Here is a 25,504-nt window from a genome sequence, read left to right on the forward strand (position 1 = left end):
CTATGATTCTACTCTGCCAGGTTCTATTTGTGCTGGAATCTTTCAGCCGGGCTCTGTTTGTGCTTGGATCAAGCCACCATACTCAAACAGAGGCTCCAATGGGTGGATGCACTCAAAATAATAATCAGCCGCACAGTTGCTATGGAAGTGATAGGATTACCGCAATGACCTGCTGCAGAAATAAAAGGAACGTTTGACACTTGGCCCTCTTGCCGCTCCCACTGGCAACTTTATTTTGTTAAATCACATGATATTTGGTGTCCAAACTAGTTGCATATTATAGTTGTTATTCGTACTGAGCTTCTTCTGTTAAAACAAAGAAAGATTATTTTCTTAGTGATTTTGTTCACTGCATATCAAGTTGTCATTGACAATTAGGCTTTTTCTGTTGGTTTTATTGAACAGGTTGTTGAACATGTTCAGTGTTGTAGTCTGCCTTCTTCTGTTAGTGAAATTACAATGTGGGGGTCCACTCCGTGTCATGGCAAACTTTTAGGCTATGATTATTCTTCATGTGCGAATCAAGCAGGTGTGTTTTCTGACTCAATATAATATACCGTTTGTTAGACCATGCTCCTGTTCATCCATAGTTTTTCACAGCTTGATTTGTGAACTCTGTTGGACCCTGCACACCGAGGTTCAAATGCTTTCATTGAAGAAGCGATCTCAAGAAGCATTTGAGAGGCTGATTTCTTCTTGAAATGTGCTTCTGAAAGCTTAGTGGTTCACTGTGAATGAGCAGTGAATCGTGTTGCTATTTTGAGTCTCAGTGGGATGTTTGAGCCTTAACTTTGGGTCTTTATTGATGCAGAGATTCCTTTCATTCATTATCGTCCATGGTAGTGTGATCAAGTGGCCCAATCTGTCAATGTAATATTCTGTGGCCAGATCCCGCAATAGTCTAAGATTTACATATTTGTTGATGCTACTGGATTCAGGTCTGCTGTGTTGCACCTTTTGAAGTCTTTAGACAACTTTTCGCAGCGTACCAAACTGTTCCCTTGAAAATAATCTCTCTTCCCAAATAAAATAGTCCATAAATTCTGCTTACGTTTCTCGTTGTTCATTTTTTAAAATCCTTCTGCAAATCTTAAATGGGTTTTCTCAGGTAAACCTGTCTAGCTCCCCTATTTGTGCAGTTGTTATGCGCTTTATAGCTGTATTTTTTATCACTGGGATTTAGTATGAAAGCAGTTTCTAATTTATATATCCGTCTACTTCACTTCTAGATTTTCCTTTGAAATTTTTCTGGGTTTCCTGTTCTAGTTTTCTCTAGTGTTGGAAATTGTTTGGGAATTTGCCATGTTGTTTCAATTGGACCAACGTGTTCACAGATGTAATTTAAGTCTCATTTAACTGTTTCTTTGAGCATTTAAGGAGAACTTTCTCTTTTCTATTCAGACTTCTCAGTGAGAATTTATCACATAAATGTGGTTTTTTTTCCATTTGTGAAGCGAATTCTCAATTTTTCTACTAGTTTGGTGAATGCTCCAGCAACTTAGTTGCTTAATTCAATGTTTGAAAAATAAGCAATGCCACTTCTTTCATACTGAGACTTGAAAGTTAGCCCATGGTTTTTATATTATTTTTGGAATTGTTTTCCTAGGGAAAGTGGCCACATTAATGTTTATTTACCAACACCTAAAGAAAACTCCATTGACCCTGATCTGCCAGCGAGAAGGCTCTGTGAGATGTCTGGTTTTTGTAAAAGATTTTTCATTTGGTTTCCAGGATGTAAACTAGCTTGAATATGTTAACACTGAAAAGGCTCTTAGAAAACTGGTTGTCTTTTAATAATATGAAGAGAAATAAGTAGTTTGAAGTGTTTGGCGAATTGTTCCCTGACTGTGTTCGTTGTACTGAAAAGTTGTATCTCTAGTTCGAGAATGCCTTTGCTGGAGTTATGATTGTTAGGAGTGAGTCATTTTTACCTTGTTGTGCTTTTCAGTTCCGGGAGTGGCTCATCGGTTCCACACCAGTTGTGGCAAGAACATCGCCTTTCAGAACGATGGCTGCAGGGCGGTGAGAGTGGCAGGATATGCCCATGGTGTCCTCTTCAGCATGAAGGAACTGAAAACTGATGAGATCTTTGAGGTAAGATCGAACTTTAATTGTGGCTGTGGGAAAACGTTCTCCTTCCTTATGTTCATGTCCTATTTGGAGTAGCTGTGGTTGCTTCAGATCCTTTTTTTGTGTAGCAAAAAAAGGTTTTTTGTCCTCCTCCTCCTGGTGCGTGCTTTGACGGTTGTCTTAAGTTGGCAGGGTATGGCCAGACGTGAGTCCCTTGCTCACTTTGCCACTGCATTTAAGCTAGCCTGGCTGATGAGGGGTGTTACCCCAAACCCGGTCCCAGGATGCTTGTTTCCGGTCCAGGGAAGACCTGGCTTGGCAGTTCGGTCTGAACTGTTTCCATGAGGCCCAGGGTCAAAACTGATTTTCATATAGGTGGGTCTTTACTCGGGGTGGGGAAGTGAGCTAAAGAACGATGATGGCTTCAACCCAGATCTGTGAATGGAGGTGAGAGTCTGAAAAGTTTCAGCGCTCCGTCCATCATTTCCTTGTGTTTGCTTTGATGGTTGTCCTGGCACCTTGTTGTGTCCAGCAATAGATGCTGCAGCACTGTTGCCTTTTAGACAAAACAAGTTACGTAACTCTAATTACTGTTCTTCAGCATGGTTATCGTTTATAGATTCACATGCTTGAATCATTCCCTATTTTTGAGCTGGGAGTCCCATGGTAACATTACAGTTGCAGTATGGTCACATTGGTTAGACCTATTATCCTCCTCACATCATTAGAAATGACCCCAAAGATTACCCAAAAAGGTGGTGGCTACTTCTCCTCTAACCCAAAGACCACCATGCATTGCATTCAAAGCACATGTGAAAGAATACATTTTAACAGCCTCAGCTGTATCTAGGGTTGCATGCATGAAAGATGCCAACGCTGGAGTACATTAGTTGCAGGTAATTATGCATGTCTTCTTTGACTTTGGTTGAATCAGAATAGCAAGGAGTGTTCACTTTCAATATGTATATCCCAAGCAATGTTTAGCAACCGTGTCAGTTAGAACAGTGATTCAGCTCAATAGAAGTAGTAAACAGGAGGGGCTTTCTGTAGCAAATAGATTACGGTGCACTGCCTATGCCACAGCTGAATCGCCAGAATGCCTACATCCAGGCTGTAATGTTTCACAAATGTGTGGCAGATCTTTCATTTTGCAAGCCTGCAGATACCGGTTATTTGAACACTAGCAGACAACGCTCCTGTTGCGCTTCTTGTGAACTGAGTGACACAGATGTCTTTATTAACCACCAGCTTTGAACTCGCAGGTGGAGGTTGTCCACCTCATCCCCTGCTTGGAAAAAGGCCGACCTTTCTGCATTTGGCCAAAGGTCATAAACAATTGCTCGAACTGCCTTTATGTTTTTGTTTGGTCAAGATAAAAGTTCAAACGCTGTGGGATTCTATCAGCCACTGTTGAAGGATTTTGAAAGTTAGACTTGAGAAGCAGAGTCTCATTTAGATAGAAACCTGTTGGTACCTTTAGGATAAATTTCAGATTTGTTTGCAGAATAAATCTGCAGTTTTGGAAATGCAAACATGACTCTTTAATAGTGAATGCTTGGATTTCACCCACTCTCCTGGTAGATGTTTTGGCCAAAACCACTGTTTGCTCTATGTTTTACTTAAAATGTCTGCTCTATGTCTGGGCTCAAAAGGCAGTCTCATATTCATTTTCCATGCTGGGTGTATGTGTTGTATAAGCAGAAGACCTCTAACAGATTATTTTTTTTTTTTAAACTTATTTAATTGTCATAAGCACATAGAAAGCGGAGCTCTGTGACCAAGAGACTGTAGCATCAATATACATTATTATGACTTTGATACTTTTCTCGTAAACATAAAAGAATGTTGAAAGGAATTGCAGTTAAATCAAAACAAAAGGCAAAACATACAACACCCCCGCCCCCCTCGCACTGTCGACCATGCAAGATCAATATGGACAGTCAAAGCCACAATCCTACGCTCACTACGGTTTACTTCCATGAAGCGTCTATCCCACCAAGTGTATACACAGGACCCCTCAGGGAAAGGGGAGAAACTAGAGCCGTTCTGGGCACTGGGCTGGAACAGGCTCCAATTCCAGGCCCCGATAGTCCGCCCAGCACTTCCATATTTTATAGTGTTTACGATGGCGCCCCCTCGCAACAAAGATGGGAGCATCTCGCCCATACAAAAGTCTAGGCCTTTCTTCCAAACAGAAATGGAGGGCGCCACTGTCGCCTTCCAGGCCCTAGCAACGCCACGTTTGGCCAAGGTAAAACCCAAGAGCATAAGATTACGTTTGTAAACATTGCCCCCGATATCGTCCATGATGTGCAGGAGAACCAGCTTAGGTGAACGGGGGAGATCCCAACACAGAACCTCTGACAGGCAGGTCATTACTCCCCGCCAGAACCGCGCCAGCGCGGAACAGTCCCATATGGTATGAAGCAGGGTGCCCTCTTCATGCATGCAGCGAAGACACACCAGGGAAGCCACCAAACCCGCCCTGTACAGCCTGACTCTAGTGAAATACACCCTGTGGAGGTATTTAAACTGGATGAGCCGAAGGCTCATTGTAATGGCCGTCCCACGTGGGGAGGCTAGGGCTTTTGTCCAATCCTCCTCCTCCAGCGAGCCCACATCACCCTCCCAAGCCTCTCGGAGATGCTGCTAGGACGGGGAACTATGTGTAACCAGGGATTGATATATTTTGGAGATCTTGTGATCCTGCAAATCTCCCATGAACACTTTCGCTTCCACCGGACTGAATTCGGCCAGCGCCTCCAGTCCCACCAACTGAGGGAAATAGAATGCCGAAATTGCAGATATTTAAAAAATTGGGTACGTGGCATTTGAAAATCTGTTTGCAAGTCCTGAAACGATTTCAAGACTGGCCCCCGCATAACATCCCCCAAGGTAGAGATCCCGATAATGTCCCAGTCGCGGAATCCAGGCAAGGCTGCCAACTGTGGCAGATGTCCATTATGCCACAGAGGGGTCTCCCGGGTCAAGTGGTTCCACCAACCCATCCTCTGCAACGCATGCCTCCAGATCTGAAAGACAAGCCGTGTAGCAGCCGGTAAAGAGCGCCGCAGAGGCACGGAGTATAGGATCGTATGTAGCATATGATCACCCATACACCGTCGTTTCACATGCATACGCTGGATCCGACCTATCCACATGCCACCATTCATTAAGGACCAACAGGTGCGAAGCCATATAGTACGAAAGAATATCAGAAGTCGCAAGCCCTCCACAATATGTGGACTGGAAACAGGTACGTAGGGCCAACCTATCCGCCCGCCACCCCATAGAAACTGGCCCAAGGCCGTATTAACCTAACGGAACCATCTAGGGGAAATAGGATATGGATGGTTCTGTAGCTGGTATAGTAGACGTGGAAGAGAGACAATCTTGAAGATGGCCGTGCGACCATAAATAGACAAAGGCATGTGGGACCAAGCCCTAATATCCTCATGCACCCTATTCCACACCGGCACCAAGTTTCTGTCCCATGAAGGATAGAAACACGCCCAGATATTTCATCTCCCCGTGCACCACCTGCACCATGGAGGCCCATGAACCAAGATCGATCCCTGACCCAATCTATGCAGTAGCTTGCTCGACTTGTCTCCCCACTGGTAGATCCTGCTCCGGGTCGCCAACCAAGCCTGGCGGGCTTCATCTAGTAAAAGAGATAAGTAGCCCTGTTGCGCAAGCAGCAGTTGGCGGCGGACCCGCCGCCCCCCCTCCTCCCTGCTACGCCCCTCCAGATCCAGAATTGCAGCTTCAGCCTGAATAAGAGACTCCCTACGCACCCTGCGTGCCTCCCAAAGAGATTCTGCCGCAAGCACTGACCCAACATTACATACTAGATATTGATCAATGGCCTCCTCCATGCGTTCCCTGTAGTCTTCTTTTTGGAGGTTCCAGGTCGAGAGGCGCCCCCGAAACGGCCCGCATGCCAATCCGGCGCGCAGGGTAATAGCGACCGGCGAGTGGTCCGCGAGCCCACGGGGCAGAATATCCGCCGCCACCACCCTGCTGGCGACCCCTAGAAACAAAGATGGAGTCAATGCGGGAAAAGGAGTCGTGGACCGCCGAGAGATATGTGTAGCCCTGAATCGTACCATGCAGCCTGCGCCAGGGTCAACCCAGTCTAGGCCCATCACCAGGGAATGGAGCTTGGTGGGATGACGAGCCTCAGGGGCTCCACCGGTCTTGGACTACATCTACCACATCATTCCAATCCCCACACACCACCGCCAGGCCCTCTGGAACGTCCGCCCATAAGGTCACAAGTTTCTCCACCAGCCCCCAGGACAACGGCGGTGGGAGATGTACACTTCCCAATATCGCAGTCTCGCCACCCACTGTGCCCTGGAGGAAAAGGTACTTGCCCTGCGTGTCGCCCCACGTCTTGATGTGAGTGTAGGGGACCCGGCGGTGTATCAAGACAGCGACTCCCCGGGATCCTCGTACAAAACCCGAGTGGAACACATGTATGTAACCAAAGCGTTGAAAGCACAGTGCCTTCGTCCCCATGAGGTGTCTCCTGCAGCATTAAAATATCGGCGCTGGCGCGCTTGGCTTGCTTGAGGATTGCTCCATGTTTGATCTTGTCCAGTGCTCCCTAACATTCCAGCTCAGTATCTGCAGGGACCCCATAGAATCTGACGGTCTACCCAACATAGCAGCCATTTAGGGGCTTCATGAACATGAAAGACACCGGTGGCACAAGAAAAGGAGCGCAGCAAGGCTCCGACATGTTATAGAACAGTGCGATTAAAAACAACAACTCCCCAGAACAACCCAACCAGTCGCCCCCACCCTATACCTCAAAAACAGTGAAGTATATGTTGCGGCAGGCAGAGCAGGCTGACCCCAACAGGAGGTACCACCCCTCACCCGCGAATGGATTCCCAACTTACAGCCCATGGTCCACTGGCCCTATCCCTGTCCGTGAATGTCCAGCAGAGATACCGGCCGTCTTCAGTCTCCTCCGGCCAATTCAAAGAACCTGAGGTCTTTAAGCATTGGACACAAGTGTTGATTAATCAGCTTGTGCAGCCTGCCGCGAGGCAGATCCCGCACGTGACGGGGCATCGCTGGACATGGATCGCCGTCGAGACCTGGAGCGTCTGGAACCTTTCCCCTTGACCTTAGGCAGGTTCCGAGCCACCCCACTCGAGGAGGAATCAGAGTCTCTCCCGGGCGGCGAATGAGGGCGCAGCTGCACCGTCTCGTCCGTCCACTGGAACACCTCCTCTGGGGAATCAAAAAAGTGGGTACGAGAGTGATAGGCGACCCCCAACCGGGCCGGGTAAAGCAATGCATATGGAAGCTTGAGCTCTCGAAGGCGGGCCTTAGCCACTGGAAATGATTTGCTGCTGCTCTTGAAACAATTTGGTATAGTCAGGGAATATCAGAATGCGGGCATTGCCATACAGCAGAGGTTCTTTGGCCCTAGCCTGTTTTAGGATAGCATCTCGTTCATGATAGTTGAGTAATTTTGCAATCACGGGCCTCGGGCGAGTCCCCGCCGGGGGTTTTAGCATCCGGGCCCTGTGGGCACATTCGACGACAAAGCAGTTGGAGAGGGATTCGGGGGGTAGCCAACTCTCCAGCCACTGGGTAAGGAACGGCTCGATATCACAGACTCTCATCCCTCCGGAAAGCCAACAAAACGTAGGTTATTGCATCTCGCCCGTCCCTCCGCATCCTCCACCCTTGACGCCAGGCCCCGCTGGGCACTCTCCAAGGAGGTCACTCGCTGTTGCAGGGTGGTAACCACATCCTCCACCCCCAAGATTCTTGTTTCGGTCTTGGTGATGCGCGCCACCGCATTCCGCAGGTCTTGGCGCAGTAGCATAACATCGGATCCTACCGCTCCGATCTTGGCATCCAGGGCATCCCTGGACTGTGTAATGGCCGCCAGGAGGGCGGCATTGTCAGGCACATCTCCCTGGGTCCCCCCCGATGCCGCAGCGGAGGCCCCAGGGCCAGCGAACGTATCCAGCGTGCTCTGCTTGAACGAGCCCCCACCGGTCCTATCCCTCGTCATGGCTGGCCAAATGTTCTCTTGCAACTCAGATGACAATCGGTCGGACACCAGCGAGCCTGCTCTCTGAGGGTGGGGTCAGTACAGACGCTGCAGATGTAACGAAGGTGCTGGGGCTGTGGGCCACGCGGCCCAATCCGGCCTCCGAAACGACCACCGTTGAGACAGGGCCCAGGGGCTGGACATGAACCGCAGGGCCCCCACTCCGGATCCAAGCGGCGCCGCCCGCACCAAGGAGGGACCCCCACCCCCCCCGCGGCCCGACCAGCCGCTGATAGATGGGAGGGGGAGCCCCACTGGCCCCCCGCAATCAACAAGACATGCAGGTGGGCACGCCCGGCCGGGCCCCAAAATGTCCAGCGTCGCCACTCCACACACACAGGCAGCGTCCACAAGGCAGGCGAGCCCCCGTAGCCAACCTGGGCGGAAGGGAGGCCGAAACGTCCAAAGAGCAGGGTACAAGTCAGAAACGCTAGGCGCCACCACCCAGGGGCCGCCGACTGCAGGCCAAACGGGGGACACAGGGAGGCTCCGCCAGTGTCTGCAGGCCCACAAGGAAGCGCCCCCAAGAAGCAGAATACTGTTCCACACCCCCGCGCGGCCCGAAAATGCCGCAGAGCCCCCATACAGTCCTGTGGGGGGGGGGGAGGAGAAAAGAGAGGAGACCCACACAGCGGAATGGACACTAGTCCGCAGAATGTCACAGGCCCCCAAGGGCTCCAGGCGCCACTCGCAGGGCCCCTGGCCACCAGAGAAGAGTCTGCCTAGCTGAAGGGAGGCCAATCGCTCCGCGGCCCAGGGTGCCACAGAAATGGCTGCGACTCACCAGAGCGTCTCTCGGGCCTCCTATGCACTTCCCTCGTGGTCCAATCTGACCGCCGAACGAGGAGGGTCCGCCCTGTGGTTTGCGAGGTCTGAGGCGAAGGACAGGCACCGGCGTGTATGCGGGGATCCAGCACAGCACCCCTCAGTAGGTCAGACCAGCCGCCGCAGCTCTGCCCTCCCACCGGGGAACTCCGACAGAGCCGCACGCAAGATCGCAGCTTCCACGCTGTCTCCAGGCCTCAGTGGCGATTGTCGCCACCTCAGGACATGGCACGGGTCCGGAGTCGCCCCGGTGTGCAGCGCCAGGTTGCTACACCTCAAACAGCTGGAAGGAGGGTATTGCAGCCAGAGGAGCAGGATTAATGAAGGATGAAGATTAGGGCTGGACGGAGCTCACTCGGCACACGTCCGCCATGATGTCTTGCCAAGCCATGCCCCCCTCTAACACATTATTTGATGATTCTAAAGGCTTTGGGAAAAAAAAGTAGTCTGAGGGGTGCCAATTACTTGAAATGGCTGCTAAATTAAATCTGATGGAGCGTTTCAATTCAGATTTGGCCAACTGCAACAACTAAGGAAGAGCTTGATGCAGTTCTAATGTCTGTGGTGTAGAAACCTTTGGTACAACACCGTATGCAAAATCTTTTCCACTTGTACTGATAGATTTTTGATACTGAGGGCTCCCTGGCATAATGTAGTGTCCTGCGCCATTATGAAGAATATCTAGGTTGGAGAATTCCATGTATTAAGGAGCCATGCTGTCAGTTTGAGAAATCCTTGATTAAGATGAAAAAGTTGGCCTTTCCCACAGAATAGAAGTCCTTGGCGTTTGCCCAGTGGAATGCAAGGAGCTTCCAATAGATGGATAAAATCAGTAAACTAATACTGGCTAGGTCATGCTGGCAACACGAGGATCACTTTGCACAATTCTATTTTGATCTGACTTATTACCTGCTAAACAAGGGGAAGCTAAGGGAAAGTGTTCGCAAAGACCGTGACATTAAAAGTGTGACTCCCCTTGACTCTGGATGCCTTACCATAATTTATTTGTTCTCTAGTATTGTGAATAAATTCAGTGCCAGATGCACCCACTGATGGTAGATCATGTTAAACCGATTTAGTTTCAGCTCCCACTCATGAGCTATGTCTTCCGTCATGCTTGGGCATATCTGCCCATGAGCTTTCTACCCATGAGTTGTCTACCCCTGGCAAATGCTCCACTTTTAGCGAAATTCTTGACTGGTTGCCCTAGATAATCAGATTTCTGAAGGAGCTGGCTGTTTGGTTCTACGGTGTGTGTTTATTTAGTATCTAGTCTTATTGTCTTTTCAGTACTGAAGAGTAGCCCGACCTTGGGAAGAAAGATTGAAGACTTTGTCTGACTGTTATGAGCTCCAGGATGTTTTTGAAGCTGCCTTTATCTCTTCAACCAATGTCCTTTATAGGTGATCCATCTAAAAATGACTTCAGAATTCTTTCCTGTGATGAGAACTCTTTCCCCAAAGCTGTATCCAGAATGGTTTCTAGGACCTGAATGCGTTTGGTCGGTGTCAAATGAGACTTAGTCATGTTGGGCTTGAGATCCAGAGCTTAGAATAGAATCAGATATTCATTGATATATATATGACTTTGCCTTTTGTGACAACTTGCCTTTGACCCGCCAGTCATCCAAGTAAGGAAATATTTGGTGTCCTTTTTCCCCATAGAAGTGCTGCTAGAGGGGCCATACACTATGTTTACCCTCGGTGCCATCTAGAGACCGAATTGTAACACCGTCAACTGATAGTGCCTCACACCTGTTTTGAACCACAGTTATTTCCAATGCTAGCGACGGGTTGAGATTTGAACATGGTTCCTTTAAATCCAGCAATGCTATGTACTCACCATCTTGGAGCAGTTGAAGCACCTCTTGCAATGTGAGCGTCCTAAAAGTTTGTTTTTCCAGGTCTTTATTTACCAGAGGTCCAACATGAGTCATAAGTCTCATCCTTGTTGTGCATGATAAAAAACCTGCAGTAAAAGCCTGTATTTTGTTGGTATTAGAGATGGTATCTAACATCCCCATGGAAATCATGGAAGAATCTTCTCTTGCAAACATTGCAGATATTGATCGGAGGTTTTGCCACTTTGGCTAGGTGGAGGCTTTTGTACAAATTTGAGTGTATAGAGAAGGTCAAAACCCGCCTGTCTGATGTTATATCAGCCCATTGATGATGATAAGTAGAGATTCGCCTCCCATCGGTCTGAATGCAAACTCTTGGGAGTGGCTGGGGCCAGCAGCCTTGAAGAACACAAAAATGTGAAGGGTGAAGTGGTTTAATTAATGTCAGCTTCTGGTAGTTTCTCCGGCTGCATCCAAGTCCACCATTTTGTGTCCATCATGCCACCTCAGATAGGACCCAGACATATGCAGATCAGCCTTGGTCCTGCTCCAAAAGGAGCTGTCCAAACCGAAGTAAAGCAATAGATCGCTTCTGTACCAGAACACAAGCAACCCCAGATTGATGTCTGCCTATTTGTGCCTCTTTGCAGAGCACCGTGAGGCCAGGATCCATGTCTTGGCCTATCTGTCACTCTTACGGCGTTGCACTGATGAATACGAAATGTGGTAGGTGTTACTACCCGTGTGTGGCGTTCTGCTAGGTCTGATTTGGGCCACTCTTACGTGGCTGTTGCTTGCCGTAGGAGCTGAAGACACGGATTGTTGCTGCTCGGATGGGTAGAATGCTTGGCGCAAAAAAGGTATCTGTTAAGGCTGCTGTGATGGAAACACTTGCAGTTGAAATCTTCCCCTAAATAATGGCACACATCTGCCTCTTGGACCCTGAAAAAAAGATTTTGCCACACTATTCCAGAATCCTCAGGGATCAGGTAGTGTCCATATCTGATTTTAAGTTTTAAAACTGATCCTCTCCATCCAGTGGCATATTTAATAAGCTATGCTGCACACATCAGGGCGGAATGAGGGTACTGCTAATCATTTATTGCACACACAAAGGCAATAAGTGAGACACACACAAGAAATCTGACACCAATTTATAAAAAATACTTTTATATGAATTTGGATAACAAGATCATCGGAATCATGCAAGTCCTTTTCAATTTATGACATTTTACAATTTTCAAAAGTTGACAGTGCAATTTTTGGAGGCCGTAATGCTATCCTATGAGGGAAAACGTACTCCATTCAGGCACTTAATGACTTAGGGACCAATCTTCTGGACCTAAGGTGAGTATGGGGCAAGGTCCAAGACAGCTCCAACATGTTACCCTGGGTGGTACTCGGGCGGCCGGGTGCAGAGGTGCTTTTCATTGTCGGTTGCCCAATGTTATCCTAAGGGGGAAACACATGTAGTGCATTCGGCCAATTCACGGCGACTTATGAGACCAGTCTTCTGGGCTTAGAACGAGTATGGAGCAAGGACCAAGGCCACACCAACAAGTCTCCTCAGGATGCTTTGAGGCGTTCAATGCAGAGGTGTGTTACGTTATCCGTATCACATTCACTTTAATTGGAATGGTCTGGTTGCAAAGAGGCTGTTGGCTGGGACTGGGAGACCAGTCAATCTGAACCCACAAAGGGGCTCAGTTCTCACGATACCCAGGGATGTGGGCACACCTCTGGTCCTCTTCTCCTCGGGCTAGGGCTGCCGGGGGCAGATGTGTTTTGAGGCGTCTGGTTTCCATCACTGGAGACACTCGTGGTAGAGGGGACCCGCATAAAGAGGATGCAGATGGCATCAGTGTGTCACTGTGGGCAAACCCATGGTGGGCTTTGTCTCTGGAGTGTTGGGTGAACACGCTGGCACACTTCAACTTAGGCTAGCGGACAAGGGCACAGTGGTGCTTTCTGGTGTCGGGGTCCGGAGTCTTCACAGTTCTTTTGGAGTGCCTGCAGGAAGTAGGGAAGCATCTCCGCTACTCCATGGCAGTTCCTGGGTCTTTTATGAAGGCAGGCAGTCCTCTAAGGCTTTTGGAGGCACAGCAGCTGCAGGGGAAAACTTTTAGTGCAGTCTGGCAGGAACAGCAGACAGGCCGACAGGGTTGGTATCAAGTCAGTTGCTTCTCCCCAGTACTTTCTTCTCGCGGCTCTTCTATGTTATTCTTTTTAGGTCGGCAGGGATCTGATTTTCTGGTGCCAGGGTCTCCCCTTATTGCTAGATTTAGGAGTGTTAGGGGAGTGTAGGGGTAGTCGCCAATAGGCTACTTACCCCTAGGGTCACTACACCTCCTATATGACCACTTCCTGTGGGAAGATGGGCGTAACCCTGTCCTAGAGTTCCTAATTCTGCCCTCACCAAGATTTTAAATTTCTTATATACATCAGGTTGCTCACCTTAGGGTTGGAACTAGCCTGAGGGTGGACATACCTCTCTGACTACTAATTTTTCTGCCTGTCCTGGTGCGTAATGGGCCCTGGTCGGGGTTGCTGGGGGTTGGGTGTGGGTTGGCATCACACTTATCTCTGAGGGATGCCAGGTTCCATTACGTCGGTTGGCCCTTTTAAGTTCTTTGCCTTGGAATGCTAAATGACCAGCCTTCCTGGAGCAGGCGTAAAACACCTCCCTCCACAGCAGGCATTCCTGCCCTTCTGAGAGTGTGAACTCTCACCCCAGGGGGAGGGGGGGGGGGGGGTCATAAACTCATCTGTGGTGGCATGTTGGACTGGACTAGTCAGCCAGGTCAGTAGAGAACTGATAGGTTTCAGAGGGTACCTTAAAGGTACCCTCTGGGTGCATGTATTAATAAATCCATCACTGGAATCAGCTTGAGTTTAACACGAGGTGTTTGATACCAAACACCATATGTTTCAGTGAAGCCATCATGTAGCTGAGGAACTCGTTTTGACCTGTGCTTAGTACATACCTTAAGATGGCTTCCCTGCTCACGTGCATTATCCAGTAATAGAACTAGACATCACAGGGGCATATCTGCTAATGCAGATATGTCCTAACATAAAATATAATGCCCCCTGCCTTAGGGGTCAAAGGCCTGCTGTAGAGACGGCCTTTGTTAATTTTAAGCAGTGTCTTCTGAATATTTCATTATGGATGACAGAGAACTGCTTAAAATTAAATACAGACAAAACGGAGGTCCTCTTTTTTAAATCAACCTATTACTCCACGGTCAGAGCTTTGGTGGCCGGTTGAGCTAAATCCTCCACCTCTTCCAGTTATTTCTGCCGGAAACTTGGGTTTTAAGTTCGACACACAATTGTCGAGCAAAGTGCAAATTGCCCATGTCTCGGGGCAGTGTTTTTGGAAGATAAAGGCTCCTCGGAGCTTTCTTCACTATCTTCCCATGGATTGCAGGAAGACGGTGGTGCACGCACTGGTCACCTCTCAACTTGATTACGCGAACAGTCTGTATATGGGACTTTAGGAAGACTGCAGACTGTCCAGAACGCAGCAGCTAGGCTTGTGTGTAACGTGCCAATGCGTCACCACATAACCCCCCACTGGTTACCAGTGAAAAGAAGAGTAGAGCACAAAGCCCTTACTTTGGCTCATAGAGCAATGAACAACATTGGTCCCCAATATCTATAGGCGAAGACTGATACAATACAGCAACAAGAGAGTACTCAGATCTAATGACAGGAACTTTCTGGTCATTCCACGGTTTGCAAAGGTCAGGACTGGATGCCGATCCTTTGTGGTTAAAACGGCTAATCTGTGGAACTCTATGCCGGATTACCTAAGGAAGATTGATTATGAACACATTTTCAGGAGAGCATTAAAACATGGCTCTTTACTCTTCCCAAATTCCTTAAACATCTGCCACATCGTTAGATCAATAGCACTATCAGCGCCGGGACACCTCCGTAGGAGGTAGCCGTGCGCTTTATAAGTTTTTAGGTCTCGTGTGACGTAAGCAGCGCATGCGTTGCTCTCGTTTTACGAGGCTTCTTGGAATAGATACGACTTCAGAAGCCTCGTCCTAGCTCTGCCTTCAGCTTTAATTCGTGTGCGTCGTTTGACGTCACTAATTATGCTAAAGGCAGTGCAATGATTACACTGAAGGCATGGCAATCATTGCTTGTTGCCACCCTGTCTCCTTTTTAGCCACGCCCAGCGGGATTGGATCTCTTACCCACGGCGTGACACAGTGGGGATATTAGCAGTTTGCCGCACTTTTTTTGGTAAACTTGTTTTTTTCTGTCACCCTTCCTTCTCTTTGTCTGTTTCGCCTCACTCTTGTTTCCGGTGCTTTCGGCTGTTTTTCTCTCCCCGTCTGTCTTTTTTTTAATTGACATGTTTTTATTAGGGTTTTGCATGTATTGCATCACAAGGAACAATCTCCATTATAAGCATGAATCATTGTACCATAACATCATGGACCTTTAAGAAAGTTATAGTGCGTGTATACTGTAGTCCGTTAGCTGCTGAGATCTCCTGTGATGGCCCGAGAGACTTGTATTCCCATTGGTCGGTTCTATCTGGCCCCCATGCATATTATCCTGGTCGTGCCTACACCTTCCGTCTCGATCGGGGTCAACCTCACCAACTTGGTCTGAGCTGCGTTCCCTTCCTTCCCAGATTCCCTATCATGTCATGTAACTAGAACAACGGTGTGTAAACCGCTAACTGGGGCTATTGCCGCCTACGGGGCGGCTTGGGAAGGGCCCCGGGGTAGGGGGGGGCCCGAAACTGGGTAAAGTAGGGGAGGGAAGGAGGTAGTGAGTGAAGTATGGGGGGGGGGGAGAGGGTGCGGGGTCGGCAGACGAGAAATTCCCGTGGCAGATTATGTATGGACTGGTGGTAAGTGTATGTGGTGCGCTCCGGGGGGTCCCCGGGGGGGGGTGGGCGGGCCCACCACTCGGCACGAAGCAGGGGACTGGGTTCATACTTGCCCTCATGTCTAGGTATGTTACCTACCTTATGGGCCGCCTGCATCCCCCGCCGATCCGGGGTGGTCGGGGGAGGCCGCCGGGGCGTGGGGGGTGGATTGTGGATTGTGTCATGTCCGGGGCTTCCCCCGTCGCGCCTGTTTGCTTAAAAAGGATGAGGAGCTGCGCCCACTCCATAGATATCGGGCGTTTGCGGGCGCCCTTTGCCTTCTCCTCTCGCAGCAGCTCCTCCTCTGCTGCTCCCCACTTGAGCACCGCGCCCACCCATGCCGGACCGGATGGCCCCTCCGGGGCCCTCCAATGCATCGCGATGTTTCCCTTCGCGAGGAGAAGGGCCAAGGAAATGAACTTCCATTGCACCTTCGCAGATTTCCTCCTCGGGGTTATCCCCAGCGCGCATTCCTCCCAGGTGGGGGCGGACGGGAGTTCGGTTGTTGCTTGAATGGCTTGGTGTACTCCTCCCCAGAAACGTTGTATGGATGGGCAGGCCCAGAACATATGTTTGAAATCGGCGTCTACCTGGTGGCAGCGGGGACATTCAAATCGTGTATCGGGGTAAAACCGGTGGAGTTTGTCCGGGGTGAGGTATGCCCGGTGTAGGATATTAAATTGAATATTTTTGAATCGCGCGTTCCTGGACACCTTTTTGGGAGATTCCTGGGCTTTACGCCACTCCGCATCGTGGAATACTCTGCCTGCGTCGTCTTCCCATGTTTCCCGAAGTTTGTCCAGGGAGACGTCTGTGAGCTCCCGGATCGCTTTATACAGCCAGGTGATGAGGTGGCTGCCTGCTCCCATACGCAGCACTGTGTGTAACACCGGATGCGTCGGGGGTTCCCCATCGCGTGCGTGCCAGAAACGGCCACTACTCTCCAGCAGCTGCCTGTGTTTCAAAAACTGCCCTTGGGGGAGGTCATGCCACTCCACCAGTTGTGCGTATGATCTCAGTTGTCCCTCTTGGAACAACGCCTCCATCTCTGTGACCCCATGATCCGTCCACACCTGGAGGGCCCTCGTGGTGTAGTATCCGCTCTGTCGGGGGAAACCCACAAGGGGGAGTAGAGGGGAATATAGTGGCTGGCCCTTCGACATGCGGTGGATCCTCATCATGCATCTGCGGACTATAGCGACCTGGAGCGGGTGCGTACGTGTCGGTTTGGAGCCCGGCATGAGCAGTCGGCGGATCACAGGCAGAGGCAGTTTGCCTCCCACCGTGGTCGTCTCCCCTACGTGTCGTTCCGCCGTCCAGTGGGGGAGCCACTGGAGTTGTGCCGCGAGAAAGTACGATTCAAAGGATGGTGCTCCCAGGCCTCCGGCTGTCGTGGGGAGGTACAGTGTGCGCAGCGCTACTCGGTGTCGGCCGCTTCCCCATATCAGAGCTGCCAGCAGCGTGTCTAGTTCCCGAAAGATGGAACGCGGCGGGATGACAGGGAGGTTTGCAAAGTAGTAGAGCATCCTTGGGACCATGATCATTTTTGCCAGAGCAACGCGCCCTATGGGTGCTAGTGGCAATGTCTTCCAAAACCCTACCGCCGAACGCAGGCTTGTCAGTGCCCCTCGGTGGTTCCCCTCGAAGAGGTCTCTGGGGGAATGATATAGGCGCACCCCCAAGTATCTGGGGGCCGTCCCGTCCCATCTCAGCGCCTGATCGCCCAACGTTATCTCTAGGGGTTCCGCGTGGGTGCCCAAAGGGAAAATGGACGATTTCTCCCAGTTGACCCGGAGTCTCGAGATTCCCTCGTACTCTCGTAACGTTGTCCAGATGGGCGTGAGGTCGGGCGAGATATCACGGACATATATCAGGAGGTCGTCCGCATATAATGACACACAGTGGGTGACGTCCGCTATGGGTATCCCCCATGTTTCCCCCTCCCGTCGTAGTCTTATGGCCAGGGATTCCATTGCTATGGCGAAGAGGAGAGAGGGGGCATCCCTGCCTGGTCCCGCGGGTCACTGGAAATGTTGCCAATATAAGTTGGCCTAGTCTCACTCTGGAGTTGAGGCCTCCGTACAGTAGCTGGGTATAGGCCAGCAGCGTGGGCCCAACACCCACGTGCCGCAGAACCTCGAATAGGTACGGCCACAGCAGGGTATCGAACGCCTTCTCCAGGTCCAGGACCAGACACGCCGCCCGGGGAAATCGTTCTTTCGTCTGATCCTGAATGTGGAAGAGGCGGCGCAAATTATGTGAGGTGTTACGCCGGGGAACGAATCCACATTGGTCCGTATGCACCAGTGTGGGAAGGATTTGGCTGTAGCGATCCGCTAAGATTTTCCCGAGGATCTTGCAGTCCGTGTTCAGAAGCGTTATCGGCCGGTAGGACGCCGGGAGCTCGGGGTCTCTGTATGGCTTCAAGAAGGTCACAAATATCGACGTCCGCATCGAGTCTGGTAGCATTTTGCGGGCTACCGCCTCTTCGTATATGGAGACCAGCCACGGCGCCAACAGTGTCGCGAATGTGTGGTAGTACTCAACCGGGAATCCGTCCGTGCCCGGTGCTTTCCCGCGTGCTAGGGCTTTAATTGCTTGCGTCACATTGACCGGTTTGAGTTTCTTGTCTAGTTCCTCCCCGATTGTGGGGGGAATCTTGGGCAGGGCTCATCCGTCTAGGAAACCGGCAAGTTCTCCCGAGGGTCTGACCCGTGTGGATCGGTACAGGGCCGCGTAGTACGCGTGGAAGATGTGCAGGATATCCGTCTGCGTACATTTGAGTTGCCCGTCCGGGGTCCGGAGTTCTGTGATTGGGCGCGGCGCTGTGTCTTGCTTAGCTAGCCAAGCCAGTAGGGATCCCGCCCTATTCCCCTCTTTGTGTGTCCGAGTCGCGTATGCCCGAAAGTTATATTTGCGCAGATCTCGCAGCGCCATTGCGTGGGAGGATTTGGCCGCTGATAGTTGCGCCTCGGTGGCGTCTCCTTGGTCTACTCTCTTCGAGAGTTCCGCGAGCTGGGTCTCCGCCCCCTGCAATGCCCTGTCTAGCACTCTTCTGACCCCCACTACTTGTTGAATGCAGTGGCCTCTGGCGCTTACCTTGAATGCATCCCATTCAAATGAACGTGTGGATGCCGTGTTATCGTTTTGACGAAAGTGGCCCTGCATAAATTCCTCAAGGTTTTGGCGGAATACCGGGTCTGTAAGGCATTCCCGGGGCATCCTCCATGTTGGGATCGGGGGGTGAGGGGGTTTCCATCGGAGGACCGCCGTGTGTGCATCGTGATCCGACACTACTCTGCCTAGGTAGTCCGACTCTTGTACTGAGGATAAGAGCGACGTGGAGCATAGGAATCTGTCTAGCCGGACCCTCAGATCGTGTGGGATCGAATGAAAGGAGTACAGCTTCGTGGTGGGATGGCGAGTTTTCCAAATGTCTGCTAGTCCCCATCTGTCTGCCCAGCTGCGGAGGTCTGTGGCCTGCTTGTATGCTGATGAGTGGGCTTGCGGGGGTGCGAGCGGTCCAGGTGTGGATCCAGGGTGCAATTGTAATCCCCTCCCAGGAGCCATGGGACCGATGTGTGATGGGCCAATGTGCGTGTAAGTTTGCCCCAGTAGCCCTCCAGTTCTGTGTTGGGGGCGTATATACTCCCTATTAGTAGTTGTTGGCCCTCTAACAGTCCCGTCAGTATTGCATAGCGGCCCTCTCTGTCCACGAGTCTGCTTTGCTCCTTAAATGGCACCCCCGGTCTGATCCAAACTAGCGCACCCCTAGCGAATGCGGAGTAGGTCGTGGCACATATTATGCCTCGCCATTTTCTCTGTAGTCGGTCCGCCTCCCCCGCCGTCAGATGCGCTTCTTGTAAGAGCGCTATCTGGGCCTTTTGTCTCTTGATGTAGGCATAAACGGAATAACGCTTGCGGGCTGTATGCATCCCCCGAACATTAAGTGTCAGGAATTTTATGTCCATGTTGGGAGAGTTGGGAGACATGCTGTGGGAGGTCATGTGTATACGTCCTTGTTGTATTGTGGGCCCCTCAGCCGTCGCGCCCGACCCCTCGCCCACCACCTACCGTCCGTCTGTGTATTGCATCGTCCGTGAAGGTTGCCTTGCCTGCTCTGGGAATGACAGGGAGGGGACACAGGGGGTAAGGAGGTGAACTGTAACAATGTGGGAAACAGTCCCAATGCTGGGGGCGTATCGTGCGAAGCGATGCGCCCAAACTGGTTGCCATGGTGTAACTTTAGTTCGTAATCGCGGGGGTGGTGGATCTGGTGGCTGCCGACTCCCGCTCTGGCGGGTGCCCGTAAATCATTGATGTCTATAAGTGTCCTGCCCGGTGTCGGGCTCAGTGGTTATTCTATTCCATGTGGTCTGCCGGGCCGTGCATGCTCGTTTTGTCGCTGACCCGATCCGCGGGTCCCTCGTCATATGAGTGTGTCCGTGGTCTGGGGGGTCACCACGGGGGGGTGTCATCGAGCCCTCTCGCGATCCTGGCGTTGCGCTCTTTTCATCGTCCGAGCTAAAGATGTGAGGGCCTCGTTCCGAGTCCGAGCCTCTGTCCTGGGGACTCAGAGTGGCCACCGCCTGGAGTGCCTTCCGACGCTCCGCGATTATCTGTGCGAGGTCCGGGGAGCTGGCGGTGGTAGTTCCGGTCTGCCTGCTAAGTGGGGTGGAGGAGGCCCTCAGGGTCCGGCGACCCGGGTGTCGTTTTCGGGCGAGGGCCGGGGCCGGGGCCATCCCCGGGGTGTCGTGTGTGCTGTTCCGCCCAAGTCGCCTCCATAGATGATCTTGAGGCGGGCCGGGAAGAGGAGCGCATATTGTATGTTTTTCAAGCGCAGTGTATGCTTCACTGACAGGAAGGTGGCCCGTTGCTGCTGGACCGCACGGGAGTAGTCCGGAAACAGCATAACTTGCTTGTCTTCCAGCTGCAGCCGTCCCCGCTGTCTGGCTGCCCGTAGGATAGCGTCTCGGTCCTGATAATGGAGGATTTTGAGCAAGAAGGGGCGAGGGGGCATGCCCGGCTGTGGTCTGCGGGCCGGCACTCTGTGGGCCCTCTCCACGGAGAAAAACGTGGTGAGAGCGCCCGCTCGCGTGAATGTGGCTATCCAATCCGAGATGTATTTGACCGGATTGGGTCCTTCGATGCCTTCCGGCAAATTCATGATCCGGATGTTGCTCCACCTGGAGCGCCCTTCTAAGTCGTCCGTCTTATTCTCCAGCACCTTTATCCGAGCGAGTAGGTCCTGGAGCGTGTTGTCCTGCTTTTGCACCTGCGGTTCCAGTGTTTGGAGAAGGTGCGCGCTTTGCGCCACTTTGTCCGCCAATTTTCTGTGGTCGTCGCAAAGGAGGCCCAGGTCTGATGACAGCTCGCCGAATCTCCCTTCTAGTGCCACTCGAGATTGTTCTATGGCTGCCAGGACCTGGTCCAGTTTTCTGGACGTGGGGTCATCTTTGACGGGCTCTGTGCCGTGGGGGGGTCTCGCCGGCGTTGGCTCGGTCGTCCTGGACTGGTGAGAGACTGGCGGCATCCCCGCCGCTTTTTGACGACCCATTGTGGGAGGGGGGGGGGGGGGGGAGTTCTTCCCGTGTCGGTGGATACGTCCGCTCACCGGTGCCCACACTCTGATTGGTCTGGTAGGCCCGCTCTCCTCGCAGTTGTGGCACTTCGGGTGGCTGTCCCCACCGGGCCGTGTCCCACTGTCTCGTTGGGAAGCGCACTGCCCACGTCCCTCCCGTCTTCGGCTCGTCGACGGGGCTGGTGCACGGGAGGTCTGCGACCCCCGCAGCGTCCGCGGGCCTGTCCTGCTCTTTGTGCGGAGGTGAGTGTTCCGCTTTCGTTAGTCCCCAGGAAGTGCAACCAGGCCCGTCCCCGTGAGGCTCAGAGGTTCTCTCGGATCGCCGCACGCCCCTGGCGGGTCCCTCTCAGCCCGTCGGGCCCCGTGGTATCAGCGTCGCAGGCCTCACACACCCCCCGCGCCTCCTGACCCGACAGTCCCCCAGAGGTCGTGGGGTGCGCACAATTGGGCCAGTCCAGTGATGGTGCGCGGTCGAGGCTCACCTCTCTCCTCCGCCGGTGACCCTGTCCGAGGCTTCCCGCTAAGGCTGTGGCTGGGGTCCCTCGTCTCTGGCTCGAGGACAGCGGGCCGTTCCCCTCACCCCCGTCGGGTGCTTCACCAGCTATCACCCCTTGACAGTACGCTGGGGGGGGCCCTTGGAGTCTCCACGTAACTCGCGCCCCGATCGGGGCTCACCTGCTGTGTGGGCCGCTCCGTCAGGCCGCCATCATTCCGGCGAGAATCCCGCCCGGCATCCTCTGTCCGTTGCCACCGGGGAGGGGAGGGGGGTAGGGGGGGATGGGATCAGCGCTCTCCCGCCGTTTCGTTCTCGTAGCCGCTGGAGCACCCAGGTCGTCCCTCCGGGTCCTGCTTTTGCCTCACTGTCGCTGTGCACCCACACGGGCGGTCGCGATCACCAGCCGGGTTAATCGCACTGTCTGGGACGCCGCGGCTCCCCAGTCTCGTTGCCTCTCCTCTCCGCCCGCCATCTTGTGTGCGGTCCGTCAGTGGCCGCGCGCGGAGCCCCCGGTGCCGTCCCAGCCTTGATCTCGGGGATCTGGAGCCGGTCAGGAGTGTCACCGCTGTGGCTGGGCTCGGTACGCCTCGTTTCAGGGTCGATGGACGCCCGGGGCAGGTAGGACTGATTGTTTTACGGGCCGCCGAGCAGGAGCCTCAGGGAGAGGAGTCCGCCATCTTGGCTGGCTCGGCCACGCCCCCCCTCTCCCTGTCTGTCTTGACGTGAAATGATATGCAGGGCTCGTGGAGACGTGGATGGCAGGCACTGGAGTGCTTGTTCTATTTGCAAAGATTAAGGAGCTTACCTCTGCACGGTTTCGCAGGAAGTGCAGGAAAGTAAATCAGTGCATGCACTTTTTCAAAATATTCTTAGAAAAGAATGGTATGTTTGAGAAACTCATTTTTAGTGCGAAAAGAAAAGTTTAAAAGAAATTGTGAGCTGGTGAATTCCCTATAACATGCAAGCGGAGAAATAGACAAAAATGCCCAAAATGTGATTGATACCATAAATATACTTGTACTATAGCATACCAATAGCCAGACTCACGTAATGCATTTAATACATACACAAATATAAAGACTCACATCTATGCATAGTTTATTTGCAGACACAGCCATTTATTTGCATGCTTTTCTGAAACAACCATCGAATCTCTGTGCAATTCTTTATTGTCCTAAGAATGAAAAAATAAAGATTATTGAGGTTCCCAAAATGTCTGTGCATGCCAAAGACTCAAAAGATTCAGAACTACATGATCGGAAGTGCCTCTACAAACCGCCAACTCTCTCTGGACTGCTAGTGCAGCTCGGTCCATGGGCAGATCGCGCTGACTGCATGGATGCCAGTACAATATCTCATTGATATTTGCCGATGTTATCACTTGTACTGTTGGCGGGTCCATTTTGTAGCAGTTTGCGCGGCCATTCGGGCTCACTGAGTTTGTGTGCGCACTGGGCAGCCTGCACGAATGGCATATTTGCATTTGACACTCAGTGCAGTTGTCAAAGGAAAACTGTACCAAAACCAGTGCATTTTAGGAATTTAAAATGTACGTAAAAAACTATTGCACCTTCAATGTTGCAATCTGGTAAGTGTAGATAAGCATATTCGGACACCGGCTTCTTTCTTTAACAAGCATTTGCAATGAAATAGGTCTTGCATTTATGCAAATTTGAGCTATTGACATTGCAAATAACAATGCCTTTTATTTTTAAAACATAAAAAAGGCATTGTCATTTACAATGCCAATAGGTTAAACTCGCGTAAATGCGAGACCTATTGCATTGCAAATGCTTGTTTATTATTATTAGGATGACTTTCAAATATTAGATGCAGTGACTTTGGCATGACGCACAGGAGTGTGCCATGTTATGTTTTCATTCATGGTTTGCACCATGTAATGCGGCCTGCAATGGCAGCCTGTGTGTGGGTCACTTAGGGTGGCATAAGATATGGTGCAGCCTTTTAGGACCCTCGTTAGCACTCGTGCCCTAGGTAACTGGGGTACCATTTACTTGGAGCTTACAGTCCTTAGCCAATTGTAGCACAATTAGACAACACCTTGCTTTGTGGAAGGAGCACTGAGATCTGGTTAGCAGGTCTCAGTGCATTGTCAGAGTAGAAAATCTGCATCTAGTAGCTAAAAAGTGGACAAAAGTAGGGGGATAACTGCAACAAAAGTCCAGTTTCCTACAGTGGCCTTTGGGCAATCGGTTATCAGTGTGCCTTCATCTCAGTGGCTTTCGTTTGTGTAATTTCTAATGATATAAGGGGAGTACTAAAGCAATTTCTTTTAGAATTAATAAGGACATTTGACAATACTGCTATTAAAGTGGAACTCAAGGACTCCCAACTCAACAACTGAGAATAATTGAAGCATGTGAATCTATGAAAGATCCAATGCTGGAGAACGGTTCCTTTCGGTGTTGAGCTTGATTATGCTCACCACTGTTTTACCTCCTTTGATTGTCTAGATATAGCTGTAAATCCACCTAATTTCCAGTGGATTCCTTCCTGCCCTCTCGGTTTGGGTTTTCAAGTTTATTGCCTGCACCTGATAAGGGCATTAAATATCTCTTACCATCACATTGGGTGCTTGGTTGGTTCTTCCAAGTTTTGTTGAAATTGGCTTTTTCTGCACCCCTCAGCATGTGCCACACCTTTATAAACATGTGCACTGTGTCCTATTAAATACTTTGGTGGTTTCTTCCTGTGTACTTTCTTGTGCGGCTCCCTTCAATTGTAGGTACTGTAGCTCCGTAAGGGCATTATTGACTCCTCTGTGTGTTCCTGTTGAGTTTCTCCTTATTTTCATCTTGTGTGTATGTCCTTGCCACTAAAGCTTCTCTGTATTTTGCTTTGTTGATTACTTCAGGTATCTGTCCCTTTGTGTGACATTTTGCTCTTCTTCATCAGGTCAAGATAGACGAGCTGGATGGAAAGTGGTCTGGTTGCTTTCACATCGGCTTAACTACCCTTCTCCCTGCTGATCTCCCATATACTGTTACAGGCCTGCCGTCATCCATATTAGACTTCAGATCCAAGGTCACATGGCTAGTGACTGGCTCTGAGGTCCGCAGAAATGGAATACTTCAGAAGCAGAACTATGGCTGCTCTTTGGAACGCCTCAGTGTGAGTGGATTTTTAATACTTGTTGTATGTCCTTTTGATGTGTTCCAAGTTGCATTTCAGATTCAGAAGACTGAAAATGTAAAGTGCTATTGCAAACTTCCTTGTCAAAGTCTGGTTTTAATAGCAGAGTGGGTATGACATGCTCATTCATTGTAGCTATGTAACAGTGGATAAACCCAGTATTTAATGAAGGTTGCAGTACCTTCAAGTACTGCTTAGTGAGTAAGTGAAAGAGTCTTTCATCTGATAGTTCTAAGCTATATAATTGGCGGCAGTCTGTCTGCCTGTAGAAATTCAGGGTCAGTTGACTCGTAGTCCATAAGAAATGGAGGCCCCACCCGGATAGGGCTGAGTATTGCTGGACATGTGTGCAAGCAAGACTATTGCAGGGAGACTATTTTCGGTTCAGCACCAGGAAATGGAGCTTCTGATAAGGTGAGGTGGAAATTAGAGACGAGAGAGTGAGTGAGCGAGTGAGAGAGTTTTTACACGAAACACACTATTAAAGTAACACTTTTCCCACCCCCTTCCAAAGGAATTCAAGCAGAGGAAGATCAGAGACAATGCATTGTCAAACGTTCTGT

General features: G+C 50.9%; 1 protein-coding gene across 2 annotated transcripts in view; it reads left to right on the forward strand.

Annotated features, from left to right (window-relative positions):
* The window catches only part of NEURL4 (neuralized E3 ubiquitin protein ligase 4), a 277,509-nt gene that overhangs the window by 103,096 nt on the left and 148,909 nt on the right, over positions 1-25,504 (forward strand). For both annotated transcript variants that reach the window (XM_085638608.1, XM_085638609.1), the window contains exons 17-18: positions 1,949-2,094; positions 24,705-24,920. In XM_085638608.1, coding sequence (XP_085494734.1) covers positions 1,949-2,094; positions 24,705-24,920 — 362 coding nt within the window. The remainder of the gene's footprint in view (positions 1-1,948; positions 2,095-24,704; positions 24,921-25,504) is intronic.

Source organism: Triturus cristatus, chromosome 12 (assembly GCF_964204655.1).
Source record: "Triturus cristatus chromosome 12, aTriCri1.1, whole genome shotgun sequence".
Taxonomy (NCBI): domain Eukaryota; kingdom Metazoa; phylum Chordata; class Amphibia; order Caudata; family Salamandridae; genus Triturus; species Triturus cristatus.